We start from the raw sequence: 14,267 nt of genomic DNA, 5'->3' as shown, positions 1-14,267 counted from the left end.
AAAAACATTGCTTAAAGGTGATTTCAACATCTGTAATTTCTGAAGAATAATGAGGATCATTCTTTGCATTAGAGGTCTTCATTCAAAAATAAATATGTGAGCTAGAATTGTTATAGTCTGTAATAAAATCATAAATATAGGCAAACATAAGCCTCTAATCATATTCCTGGTGCATGGAAATCATTTACAGGGGGAAAAATGAAGTATGGTCACATTTCCCGATGGGTAACTTTTTCATATAGACCTACATCACACTAAGACTTTTTTCAGTAAATATTTTGAATAAGAATGATCAATTTCTGTCACTCGTCCAACACCTAGAAGTGCCTGACAACGTTCTAACATGCATTTCTGGATTGGTTTCAGAAACAGAGTGACTGCTAGCCATATCTACAAGTGGCTGGTCTATTCTAATATGAGCTTAATTAATGCTGCACATGAAACTCCAAATGTCACAATCCAGGAGTTTTACAATTTTAATTATTAGACTGACTTAGTTAACTTATTCTAAAATGAAATTTAAATTTCATTTAATGTATTAAATTCTTCTGCAATAAATTCATTTTTAAGGAGAACGGGGTTTTATAAAACCACTCTAATGTGCACTGAGCATATGGATGAGAACTATATGAAAATGCCACAAGTAATATATAACCCCAGCATTACAACTTGAATTACAAACTTGCAGGGACAGATTGGCTTCCCGGTGATGATGATGTGTGGTCACCAAGTCTAAGCCGCCGTTTGATGAAGTTGGAGATTAGGAGCTGAGGCCGTTGCTGGTACTCCACCAGAATGTCATGGGGCAGGTTTATCTGGTCGCCTTCAAGTCTGTCCAGAAGCGTCACACAGACCACAGCAGCTAGAAGAGCAAGTAACACGATTCCTGAACAAATGGGTTTTTCTTTTGTAGAGAAATATTAGCCAAAGACCTCAACTTTCTTATCACATGTATTTTGTGCTGTTTTCCCTGAATTGTACTGGCAACCCCCAGAACCCTTTAGTTTTCTACATAATTCATATTTCTGTAGAATCCCACTAAACATTACATCTAAATAAATAAGTTCTTCTGGAGACATTTTTACCAGCCAACACACACACACACACACACACCTCTAGCTTTTAACCGATTTCCAGTCCATAGAGAAAGCTCTTTTTGAGGAGCGCTAGCCATTATTCTTGAAATGACATTTTACTCCTTGGTGCAATGTTTGCCTTTACTTCCCGCAGCCCTGGCTGAAAAGTAAAGTAAATAGAGGTAAGAGCTGGAGAGCTGACCTCAGGCAACACAGTAAGGTGAGTGCTGACGCTGAGGAAACTTGAGGTGAAAAATACGATATAAAATGCTTAAATCTTAGAATCTGCTTCAACAAAGGAGTGAAATTTTAACCTTTTATTTCTACAGAATAGAAATAAAATCATAAACTAGAAAAGAAGCTAGGGGTAAAGAACACAAGTCTTTTTCAAGGGAAAAAATAAAAAACAACAAACCTCATCTTTGAAAAATGCCAGGAAGACAGTGCCCAGTTTGTTCCATCAGGAAGAACCAGCAGGTAACTAAAGTTCTCTACAAATTCTTCATTGTTGGTTTCACATGAAATCATGGATTTCAAGGAATGTGATTATCCACATTGAAATTGGTATCAATGATTTTTAACTGAACAAGTGTAATTTGCTGCATCTTCACCTGCTTCATTTAAAAAAGGACCGATGTATATGGGATAAGATATGGCTCCATTACTAAACTTTTAGAGCGTAGAGATAAAGTTGAGCATGACTGAAATATTTCTTTGATCTCTCACTATTTCAGACTTCTTTATAAGATCTGGATTTGGGGAGGAGAAAAGTACTGTAATTATCATAGAGGCTATCTTTTTTTTCCCCTGGTTCAGCTCTTGCTATATGCTAGTGTTGATGGTATCACCTAATCCTTACAGCTGTACCATGAACTAGATATTTTTTTTATCCCTTTTTGACAGATAATGAAATGAGAGCTTTGGGAGGTCAAACAAATGGCCCAGTGTGACACAGCTAGTAAAAGGCCACTCAATGCCCAGCTTCCTAAACTGCCAGGAGGAGTTCTCCACCTTCTGTTCCACCCCTGTCCTGAGCTGGCACGTGGTGAATCATTAGGCAGACCTGCCGTGACCTACGGTCCAACTGACCTTACTGTTCAGTGAAGTGAAAATATTCAACTTGAACTGAGTCAAATATTTCATCACCTAGGACCCTGTTTATTCAAAACGCGCTCAGATGTAAAGCAACTTGGCTGAACAGGTAAACAAGCAAGTGGATGGACTAGAAACTTCCCCAGCTTTTCAAGTTAATGATCTGCAAGACTGTGAAGTCTGATATGGGCTGGCTGTAGCAAGGAAGAGTTGAAAATCCTTCTCTAATCCTTCACTTGGCAGAAGGATCAAAGGAAACCGGTGCTCTGTACTTTTCTCAGAGCGGGAGCTAACTTGACTAAATGTCTTTTCTGGAGATTTCAAGGGTAATGCCAAAGACGGAAAAGAACAGGTCATAGCAATCTCGGTGGTGTTTTCTGGACCCTGAAGGACCCATTAACATGTAGCATATAATAATCTTGTCACCTAAAATTACTATTTCCACGAGCAATTAAAAGGGACTAATTGGCCCAAACAATTTGTCAAAATTAAGCCTGACAGCCTTGCCACCATAATCCTCAGACTGGGTGGGGAGAATGGCTCATGTGGAGGGACCCTTAGTGACCTCGCTTCGCCAACGAGCTTGTCAGCTAACTGACATCAGGCTGCAATGTGATGGTAACACATTGGTGTGACTCTGGAGCTCGATGCACTCAGTGGATGGAGTTCCCAGTGACTCTCAACTCTCACACCATTTATGGCTGCTTTGAGAATGTGATGAAAGTGGTAATTAGAACCTCTTTTTACAAAAATACATGCATGTATACACAACATATTCATGTATAATCTCAGGGGCTTTGGGGCCCCTGAAGCCCACCCAAAGATCTGTGGGAATCAATACAACTCTGTGAACCCCCAACTTTATTCCCACCTCTCTGATTCAGAAAGGACTTGCAGGAAGATTTTCCCATGAACTGTAGGCAAAGATAGAAGTCAAACGGGCTGAACCTTGGAAGATGGCAAGGCAGCAACTGTCAGCTTTGGGGTTCCCACATTGGCCTTTATGACTATTCCATCTCTCCCCAACTCTTCATGACCCTCTCCACTCTTCAAGGGTCTTAAGTTTATTAAGCAGACCCCATTTTTACTCCCTGTACACCTGGTATAGAAAGCACAGGCATCTCAACAACCCAGAGCCTTTGTACCTCCTCTTTCTCTCCTGAGAAATCAATTCTCAGGCTACTGGCTGCTTATTAAAAACCAAGTGGAGGAACTGTATATTCAAAGGGACTGATTAAAGCTAAGAGTCATGAGAACAACATGTTTTTCTAGATTGGTATTTCTTAGAATGTACCTACTGGCCACCTGCATCAGAGCCAGAGCTTGTGACCGCTGATTCTTAGACTTTATTCTGGACATAAAGAATTGGGGCTGAGGGGTGAGAGAAAGCAGTGAAGCTGCATTAAAAGAACTCTTCTTTGTTAAATTATTTGCACATTATTATTTGAGAGCTGCTGCTTTAAACTTTAAATTCTATTGTAAATAAAATTAAGTTACAAAAAATGTATATAACTGAACCCGAACAGATTGGGTTCCCAAAGAAATGCTGAATCAGACAAAACCAAGATGTAGCATTATCCATCATGAATTGTCCCATATCATTTTTTGAGTACTATTGAAGACACTTTTATATTATATCCACTTATATCCATTGTAATACAACTAATAATTTCATTGAAATTTAACATTTGGATAAAGTTGAGTATTTGGATAGTTTAAAGGGTAAACTTCAAATGCTTTATTTTATTGGGTAATGAAAGTTGAGTAATTTAAAGTGCCTCCATTTTCAACTTGGCTTCCAGGAAACTCAGAACTAAATCTATGTATGTAGATTTAGTATTGCACTCCCAAATCTATCAATAGCTAAGAATGAGGCTTTTTACACCCCGTGGAACAGTGGAGGAAGTGGGGGTGAGGAGACTTGAGGTCGAGACCCTCTGTTGGTCTAGCTGTGTTTCCTTAGGTCTATCACTTCTGCTCCAGATCTCATTTCATTCTCTGAGAGAGGAGCAGGCTGGACCTCAGTAATCCCCCCCTGCTCCACACCCTCAGCTTTGTGCCTCTCCTCATTTTTTTGATATGAGAACCATGTCATCACCTCCAGTAAGTTCAGTTGCAGCCTTGTGGACTTAAACTTCTGCAGGATACTGTTTCCCACGCAGAGATGAGTCCCCTTACCAGAAGGAGCAGAAGATGGAACCTGATGTGCTGTGGTGGGGGATCCCCTAAGGGGAATGGAGGAAGCCTCACTGGGGTCACAGCAGGGAGCTGGGGGTGGTGGTTTAGAGGTGATGCCAACCACTCAGAGGGTCGAGTCAGTGGTTCCACAAAGTTCTCTAAGGTATGAGAGTGCTGATTTGGGGGAGGGAGGAGTGCAAGAAAGTGTAGGACAGTAGAGTTAACATGAATCAAATAAAACACTAGAGGGCCTCCCCGGTGGCGCAGAGGTTGAGCGCTGGGTTGTGAAGCTGCCTGCAGCCTCCACAGCGCCGGTTCGATCCCCGGCTGCTCCCCGGCCACCGGAGGAGGGTCCCACATGGCGTGCAGACTTCTCCTGCCGCCCGCTGCTCCCCTCAGCAGTGTACTTCGGTCCTTCTGTCTGCTCTGCTCCCCGCTCTGGCTCTGGTGAAGCCTCTCACTCTCCCTCGCTTCTGACTGTACCCAGTGCTTGTATAAATAAATAAATATATCTTTAAAAAAAAAAATAGACACTGACTTTGATTCAATATATGTAAAAGCTGGCAAAGCAAGAAGAAACATCTTTTCAATCTTGTCTTTGAAAAAATAATGAATGAATTATTTACCATTTCTGCCTGATTTCCTAAATATACTGACTGATTTTCTTGGTGAAACAATGGCTGTGCATACAACTGAATAAGCACCAACTTGATGCTTGATTTGAACCCAACACTAAGTGTTTTGGTTTATGCTTAGCCCTGAGGGTTTGCTTGTTGAGGTAGCACAACTATCTGCTCAAAGCTTTTAAAATAGAAAAATGTTCATGGGTGGGGGGGGGTGCTGTTCTTGAACTTTGAACCTTATATGTACATGGGAAGAAGCAGCAGAGCATGGAGTCCCAAGTAAGACAGAGTTGTGTTCAAATTCCAGCTAAGATGCTTATTAACTATGAGAACTTGGATAAATTATTTAACCTCACAGAGTCACAGTTTCTTTTTCTCTTGGGCGAGCGGAGAGCTGTAATTGGTTGCCTTGCACTCGTGTAATAAATTTTCCAAAAACCCTGATTTTTCTCCATTTTAGAGTTAAGAAATACTTCAGCTCCAGACTGAATAAAATCTTTAATCCTCATTGTAATATCTTCTTTACTTTATCAGCGATCACCATGCAGTTCCCAGAGCTCAATATCCTTCATTGCTGAGGCCAGCAGAAGAATATAAAAATGAAATTAAAGTCAAGATTGTGCTCGCTTTCATTGAACTGTAATAAAGTAATATTATGAAGACTGAATATATCCCCAAAGCTACCAGTATCTGTCAAAAGAAATAACACTGAATTCTTCCTTTACTCCAAAGAAAAGCCACAGTGAGTGCTGCAAACAACTAAAGACATAGAAGAGGATTTAACCAGAACCTAATCTTAGATAAATATTAGGTTTCATATATTGCCATGCAAGCAAGTATGTGTCAAAAGACAGCACCGTCTTATAAAAAGGGATACCAATTGAACATAGTTATCACAAGCTCACAGTGCAAAAGGATTGTCATCTTTAATCTAGTGTTAGGGGTTTAATTAAAGTAGATTTTTGCTTTAAGAGAGGGACAGATTTATGCATATTATAAAATCATGATGAGTATATTTTTTCAGCATTGTACAGTGGGTCTGTATTATTCTGAAAGCACAGCTTTTTTTATGTAAAATAATTTCTTGAATGACACTACTTCCCTTCACCAGGATCTGTGTTAAAACAACATTGTGTTCCCACGACTCTTCTGGGCTCACCAGATTAGTATAACAACAGTGAGTTATGTGTGTCTATGGCACCATTTAAAGCAGTTTGTCCACATATCAAAAACCAAGAGAGTCAGGAGATACAGATATAGCAGAAGTATTTGTATGAGCCATACTGCAAAGGGAAGCTGAACTCAAGGCTCTGCCTCTTTCATTTGGAGTTAGGAGGCCCATGATGTCCTATGGATAATTCTACGCTACTAATATGGTTGAAGAATGAGGAACAAGTTGAGTTTCTGTAGTTATTTTCCATGATAAGTGAGAGTCCAGTAGTCATTCTTTTCATACTTCCATTCACTCATTCATCCTTCATTTGTTCATTTGCACATTTGCTGTTCAATCATTTAACAAATATTTATTGAATGCTATGTGGCAGACAGTACTCTACATGCTTGGAATATAGCAAGAAAGTAACACACAAGGTCCCTTTTCTTGTTGGAGAGAGTACTGCATACATACTTCAGACATTATTTTATATATATTAGTGCATGAAGGTAATATGTAAATAAACCATAAATAGTCTATAGTGGTAAATATGATGCAGAGATGAAAGACAGAAGAGGATGTGAGTTTAGTTTAGGTAGTCATGCGAGGTTTCTCTGGTGACATGAGATGTGATATTAATTACAAAGCTAAGAACTCCCCGTGCCAGGCAGATGCAGAAATACCTGTTTCTGCACCAATCCACACTCAGTGAGTGATTCCACTGAGTTAGTACAATGGATTTCCACACCACCTTTGTTTAAGTAAAACATTGTTATTTATAAGCTGAGATCAGTAAGCTTCATTGCCTTCGTATGAATTCAGATTAGTCATCTAGTCATCTGGTAGCATGAGAGGGGCAGGAAAGGCCACTAGAGAAGGCTACCTGGAGGGAGAGAGTGGGGTGAGCCATTGCTAACAGCAGGATGGCAGGCCTGGGAGCCCAAATGCAGCTTGGGTTGCCCGGGGAAACCTATTTTCCTGTGTTATTTACTGTATGGCTGTCCTCCCTAACTTATCTATGTTTCAACAGCAGTTTGAAAAGACCTTCTGCTCTCCCCCAAAGCAAGCTTTTCTACCTTGCACAGAGAGGGTTGAAAATGAGTTAATACTAAAAGGTGGCAGCTTCAGAATCATGGAGGAAGAAGGCCATCAAGTGGGGATAAAATATGAGAACATGATAGTGTCACAGGCATGAGTTTTGTCTGTGTCCTCAGTGGTTGACCTTCCAGGGGACATTGTACTAGGATGTCACCCTTTAAGACAGTGATAGATGAAGGCAATCATGTCACCACAAAGAAATTCAGACAGAAATATTACCAAGAACTATAAAATTAGAGTTATAGATGCAACCTTTAGTGTGAATGTTAGCAGCCCAGACAGCATCTGCTCAATGAAAAGGCTGCAGCAGTGGCCCAGAAGAAAGCTACTGGTAGGCTGAGATCAGTGTCCAGTGGCTTCACAGCCACAGGAAAAGGGGAATTACACATGAAACAGAAATATAGCGAGCTAGAGAGGAAAGAGTCCAGGAGGGCACCACCAGGTGACAGAGAGAGCAAGGTCACAAGGATTTGCAGCAAAGACAGAAAATTCCTCACAACAGAACAAATTCTCTAGCATTTTGTCGACATCCTTAAAGAGAGAAATACTTTGTTCCAGGGCTCACAAGATTAGAACTCTCCCTGGCTGCCAATCAGTGACTCCCATGAAAGAATTGAAGTTCATTATCAAACTTATTTAAGGACAGCATGTTGTGTAAGTAGGAATTTTGGGTTTAACTGGTTACTAAACTCTTTCACTTGCATATTGAGTGGAGGGCCAACTGACTGACCACTTGTTTCTAGAACACAGAAATGTGAGGAGACATTTCCTGGAGCAGAAATATCTGAATGCAGGCTGTGTGTGTGTGGACTGCTACTCGGGCAAGGTCGAACAAACAAAAGATCTGGGGCTCCCACTCTCACTGACTTGTGGGGGGGAAAGCAGATGCTATTGTTTCCCTGAAAGAGGATATTAATGATGACCTCCTGAAGAGGACAAGAATGATTTGCTGTTCTTCCTCCATATATTAAGAGGATTGGTGTGTATACATATTACCCACATACTATGAGGATTTGTGCGCATATGTATGCTGAGAGATGGGAGTAATTAAGGATAATGGGCCTACAATTAATCTCTTCTTAGGAATTATAATTTTCTTCTAAAATGTATTTTTAGAAATGTTGCCACTTACATTATGTTTGTGGTTTTTCATATTAAAGTTGATGGACCATAAGGACAAATGAAATGAAGGCTCGACATGCTGTATTTCTTTACTTCTTTGCAGGTTTCTTCCTGCAAAGGATGCTGCACTCTCCAGCTGTCCTGGCCACTCCTCCTTTGTCTCCTAGCTGTATCTCTCTCAGTGTCCCTAACTTGCAGTGTCTAACTAAGGATCTGTTCTCATGTGTTTCAACACTCATTCTCATTATCATCTATATGTTACCTGTTGCATAGTTTTAAATGTCATCTATAATCTGTTAAATTACAAATTTACTTCTGCAGCCCAAACTTCTTGCCTCATAAGTAAATTACAAATTTACTTCTGCAGTCCAATATCAATTCATTGATCCATCTGCTCACTACTCCCTTTGAAATCTACTATCTTCAAATCCTCACCCAGTTTTCTCTGTTCCAATTATGGCAACATCATCCCTCCAGTTCTTCAGGCCAAAATCCTGGGAGTCATCCTTAACTCTTATATTTCTCTCAACATCACATCAAATCAAATTTGCCAACAAATCTTGTTGGATTTGCCGACAAGATGTATCTAGTATCAGACTACTTACTGCCTCCACTATTACCAGGTTCATTATCTCTCACCGGTACCGCATTAACCATCTTACCTTTCTCCTTCTTCTGCCCTTGACCCTAGTAGTTTCTTTCCAGCTCAATAGCTAGTGTAAACCTGTCAAAACACAAGTCAGATGCAGCAACTTCTCTAAAGCCCTCCCATTTCACTCAGAGTGCAAAGCACAGTCCCCAAATTGACCACATCATCTACACCCTCCCATCTGCCCACTGCTCTCTCTCCTCCAGCCACACTTGACTCCATGGTCCTTAACGTGCCCTGTATGCACCTGCCCTGTGGCTTAGACTTGTATTTCCTAGGCTGCTATTCCTCAGATGTGCATGTGGGGTTTTCAGGAGTGGCACCTTCGTGCACCTTTCCCTGACCACACTATTTAAAATGAGGGTTATCCGCCTTACCACGGTCATTCCCCTTCCTGTTCCCTGCCTTCTTTTTCTCCATAGCACTCCTCAGGACCTCACACACCACTGTATTACTCCTTCCTCTTTATTGCCATCATTAGTCTTCTTCACTAGACTCTGTAAAGACAGAGATTTTTGTCTGTGTTGTCTGTTGCTGTAGTCCCAGTGTCTGTGCACCCAGGCTGGGAGCTGATGAACAGGAGTGGGTCCTTCTTTCTTTAGGAAGATAATTATTGAGATAAATCTTATCAGCCAAAGATCTTATTAAAAGACCATGCTTTCTAGTACTATGCCATGTACCCAATAGGCATGCTATAAAACACATTTGAATGGATGACTTAGTTTCTGAAGGAAAAAAAGATAATTGCTTTTGTGAAAAGCAAAACTGTGACTTCTGGTGGTGGGGGGTGTTGGGGAGGAGCTCCAATATTTTCTTGACTGCTTCTTACCCCAAACATTATTTTAGATGATGCCTTAGATATGATGCTTTTATAGCCAATGTAATAAAGAATATCACTTTGCAGTTTTACCTTTTTCCATCAGTAAAACTTATGATTCTTTATCCAGAGGATGACAATAAAAATAATTTAAAGTCACATAGAATAATTATACTGATTAGTGCTCATGCAAGTTATGTTTTACTTCAACAGATTTTGTGGGTGCTGATCAAAGTTTGGTGGTTCTGTTGGAATAATTTCACCAAAAGTAAAATATATAACACCATTACTTGGTTTTTAAATACCATCTCCACCACAAGGCACCAAAGCTTCTTGGAGAAATGGTTGATTCCAGACCTGAGGCAAGGAACATACAAGTTGTGTCTGAATACTAGAAAATTCTTAAGAGCCATTGGGATTGTACTGAAAGGGCAAAAACGTGCCCTAGAAAGGCTCTCCCTTACAAAATTTGGGATAATTTGAGTAACCAAAAAAAAGATACATAACTTATGAACAAATTGATTTGAACAAAATCCTTACACAACAAAATGGGAAAGAAAAAAAAAAGACAGAGAGAGGGAGATAGTAGGAGGAGGAAGAAATGTTCTTTTTAAAGAAGAATGCCAGCTAATAAATGTAGGAGGAATAATAGAATTAGAAAATCATTTTGCAGCCTCTGCTAAAATCATTGGGTAAAAATCAGTTGACTTACAGAATATTCAGGCAGTGACAAATTATACCCCAGAGATTGCTTGCAACCTACAAAGAGAAAACTTTTACTTTTTAAGGGTTAGAGCTAGCAGTTGCCACTTGAACCAAGTGATCCAACCCAAAATTCTAAAACTGGGATATCCTCACATTCCAGCTCCCTGATACAGCACAATGGGAAGTTCACAATGTTAATATGGAGTGTTTTACCATCCAGCTGAATCTTATCAAGCCACTAGATTTTACTCCACTTTACAGGAAAGGTGCAATAGAGATGAACAAGCAGAATACCAGGCTGAAACACAGACAAATCTAGAATGTGGGATACTGTACAAGATAACTTGACTTATTAAACAAGCCACTCTTATGAGAAAAAAAAGAAAAGCAGGAGGACTATTCTAAATATGAAAGTACAGAGATAAGATAACCAAGTAAGACAGCACATGATGTTGATTCTCTATTGGATAAGAAAAAATTCTTTACAAAGATATCCTTAGGGAAATTTAAAATATGGAAGGGATGTTAAGTGAACATATGAAACTATTTTTAATGTTTTAAAGCATTTTTTCAATTTGATACTAGTTTTGTGGTCATTAGAAAAATATCTTATTCTGAGCAGATGATGTTAGGGTCATTAAAAGTTAAGTCTTGATGAATTTAATTGTAATGGAAAATACTGCCACAACCAGGATGAAGGAAATGAACGTTCTGTCAAGTCCTGGCTATACAGCCCAGTAGCTGGTGACATTGGGCAGCTTACTTTTGATTCCTGAGACTCAGTGTCCTCATTCACATATGGAGATAATGTCCTGCCCACTCTTAACACATGAGATCATGCATATTTTATAAACATTTATCTGGTGTGTGGTCAGCCCAAAGTAAGATATAACGGGACTTCTTTTTTTTTCTCCCACAGAGTGAAAATAATTTCATGAAACAGGAGAATTGGACCTGAGGCTTTGATGAACAGCTTACCTTTTAGACCACAAAGTCTACACATAGCCGCAAACACTGTAGATTCCATTTCGATATTCCTGACACCAGCTTTGTAGGCTCTCTTCAAGTAATCTTTTTTCTCTGGAAAAGGAGCACAGTGCTCCATCTAGTCGACCTTGGCCTGAAAGAAAATGGAGAACATTTAGCAAATTGATGTCTTACCACAGCGCCCCTGGCATCACGGAGTCCTTTTAGTCATCACGAGCTGGAGGGGCACTGAGAGTTCTGCCCTTTGAGAGAAATCTCAGGTTGCCCCCATGCCCAGGGGATGGCCAGGGGGCAGGCGCTGGGGGAGAAGAGGAGGCTTCAAGCCTCGGTACATGCTCCCAGTTACCTGAGGACCAGGACAGTGCTTTGAACCCCTTAGCTCTCTCTGTGCCCCTTGGGAGGGTGTAAACATACACACAGTGATTTGTCCATGTTCTCCCCTGTTTCAGGCCTCTCAGGCTGCATTCCATCCCTTTGGGATTGCTCTTTCTAAGTTGTTCTCTAATACCTTTTCTCACTTAATTTCACCTTTATCAAACCAGTGGGGCCAGAGGGAGAGAAGAGCTGGATGCTGTCTACCCCTCCACCCTACGCGCATCAGGAACAGACTTCACACTCCACTCCCAAGCAAGGCCTAGGGTAGCAGAAGGGCCAGTAGCTCTTCATTTCTCCATTATTTACACAATTGGTTTTTTTGGCTCCTTTCCTCTCTTTTTTCTCCCATCCCACTATCTAGCTTGCTGCTGCCACAGTGAAGGCCTGCTTCTCCGTGTTTCCTTCCCAGGGCTGACAGCCAATGCCTCTAACAAACACGGTGTTACTTAAGCTGATTCAAAATAAGATGCCCCAGAAGTCAAGCAGATAAAGTCAAGGAGATCTGCCTGGTCTGAAGGACCTCCTCTTCCTTCAAGGACACAGCCCTGGCTGGGGGCTGGGACTTGCCAGGGCTGCCATGCATGTATTTCATATTTTTTTCTCTTATGCTATTTCAAAAGGTCAAAAATATGAATTTTCACATGAAATTCCCCAGAAATTATAAATGTTGGCAAGATAACTCATATTTGAAAAAATGTTGCGCACTTGAAGAAAACATTGACTCCAACAGGTTTCCACTTGCAAACTCTGGCTTCAACCTGTCAGCGACCCTTCCCATAAAGGGGCCAGTGACCTGTTAGAGAGGGTGTCAAGCCCATCAAAGCCAACATTTTTGTGTTTTATCACACATGTGTGGTGACACCACTTTTACTGACCAGAAGCAAAATGTATAGATAATATACTCTATCTTCATATGTAATTTTTAATATTCTACATCATGACCTGTTTAAAGGGCAAAGAAAATGAAAATAATTTCAAGTGGAATGATATGCATTTTGATGAACATACCCTACACAAAGAGAACATGCTAGAACATACACTGTAAAACTTCTGGAAAGCCCTCATGGTACCCGATTAGATTCCTTTCTTCTGGAATGTCCTTGAGGGTTTATTCTCCCAACCCCTTGCCCCTTGTGGTAAGAGCTGCTACTTGTCAGTCACTTCCAGTTTGTCCCTAAACTTGAATTGGAGACCTTTTCCTCATGACTGACACATGAAAGAACCTCTCGGAGACTTGCCCATCCCTTTAGGATTTTCCTCCCCCAAATATCACTCCCCATTTCCTGTTTCCACTCTGTCCTGCATACCAGATCCCATTTGAGATATAAGTAAATATATCTAAAAAGGGCAGAAAAATAGAATCAGTATATTCCCTTTCTCCCAGAGATAAGATTTTGCTAATATTACTAATTGCATTTGCGTATTCAATTTCTTCTTGGAGGATTAAACTTAGTGTCAATATAAATTCATTATGGGTGCTTTTCCATTGCTGCTTATAACCTTATGTTCCTATGTTTTAGTAAGTTAAAAAAAGACTGTTAGAGCTCCTTTTAAAAACCCTTAACTACTAATTTTCTAAAGTAGAGTTTTTAATGTAAATTTTGGGTTTGAATAACCAAGTTGTTGGCAATTTTCCTTTGCTTTCACAGATTGTAAATTATTCTCACCTTCATAAAAGTCATAGGTACACATCGTATGTCCAAGGAGGGTTGGGAAGTGGGGAGTTTCTTTGCTGCAGTGGAATAGTTCCTCAGCTAGGTCCTTGTCAAGTTCAGTACTTCGGGTGACGATGTTGTCCAAGATTACCTGTTCAAACCGTGGCTTAAAGAAGGAATCTACAGCTGTGTCTGTTATTACAACTGACCCTGGTGCAATTCCTATAATGTGGGAATAAATAAGTGATTATAGAAAAGTGTCATTTAAGATTTGCTTTTGATGCTTTGTATGTAATCCATGCTGCCAATATTAATTAATGGCAGTCGCTAATGATTCCAGTTTCATCTTTTATTTTCTTTCCAAATACAATTAAATAATAACATTCAGAACAGGCATTTATATTTGCTGTCTTTCCAGATTCCCATTTACAATGTGATAGGGTTTAGATTTCAAGACAAACATGACTCTTGGACATGCAAATTAGTCCTGGCCCTCGGGCTCAAATTTGAATAAATTAGGTCTGAAATAAACTAAGTGAGCTGCCAGCAAATAACTTTCATAAAGTGATGTGACTACTTGATATTTAATCTTCTCTGCACCTCCTTGATTACTATAATTTCTTTGCATCTCTATCCTCTCCTTTTGATTCTCATATCCATTACCTCCTCCCTCTTGGATCCCTTGTAAATCAAACCTCTTGGCTGACATTTCATTGCTACAAGTTCTGGGCTACTTA

General features: G+C 40.1%; 1 protein-coding gene across 1 annotated transcript in view; it reads right to left on the bottom strand.

Moving 5' to 3' along the window:
• Positions 1-674: 674 nt before the first annotated feature.
• UPP2 (uridine phosphorylase 2) overlaps positions 675-14,267 on the bottom strand; it is a gene marked incomplete at both ends in the record, with an annotated part of 29,556 nt that continues 15,963 nt past the window's right edge. The window contains 4 exon segments of the mRNA XM_084256516.1: positions 675-862; positions 11,492-11,586; positions 11,588-11,633; positions 13,543-13,752. Of these exon segments, the coding sequence (XP_084112642.1) occupies positions 675-862; positions 11,492-11,586; positions 11,588-11,633; positions 13,543-13,752 (539 nt within the window).

The sequence above is a fragment of the Talpa europaea genome, assembly GCF_964194135.1.
Source record: "Talpa europaea genome assembly, chromosome: 1".
NCBI lineage: Eukaryota > Metazoa > Chordata > Mammalia > Eulipotyphla > Talpidae > Talpa > Talpa europaea.
Note: the sequence above shows the minus strand (reverse complement) of the source record. Positions and strands in the feature narration are given on the sequence as shown.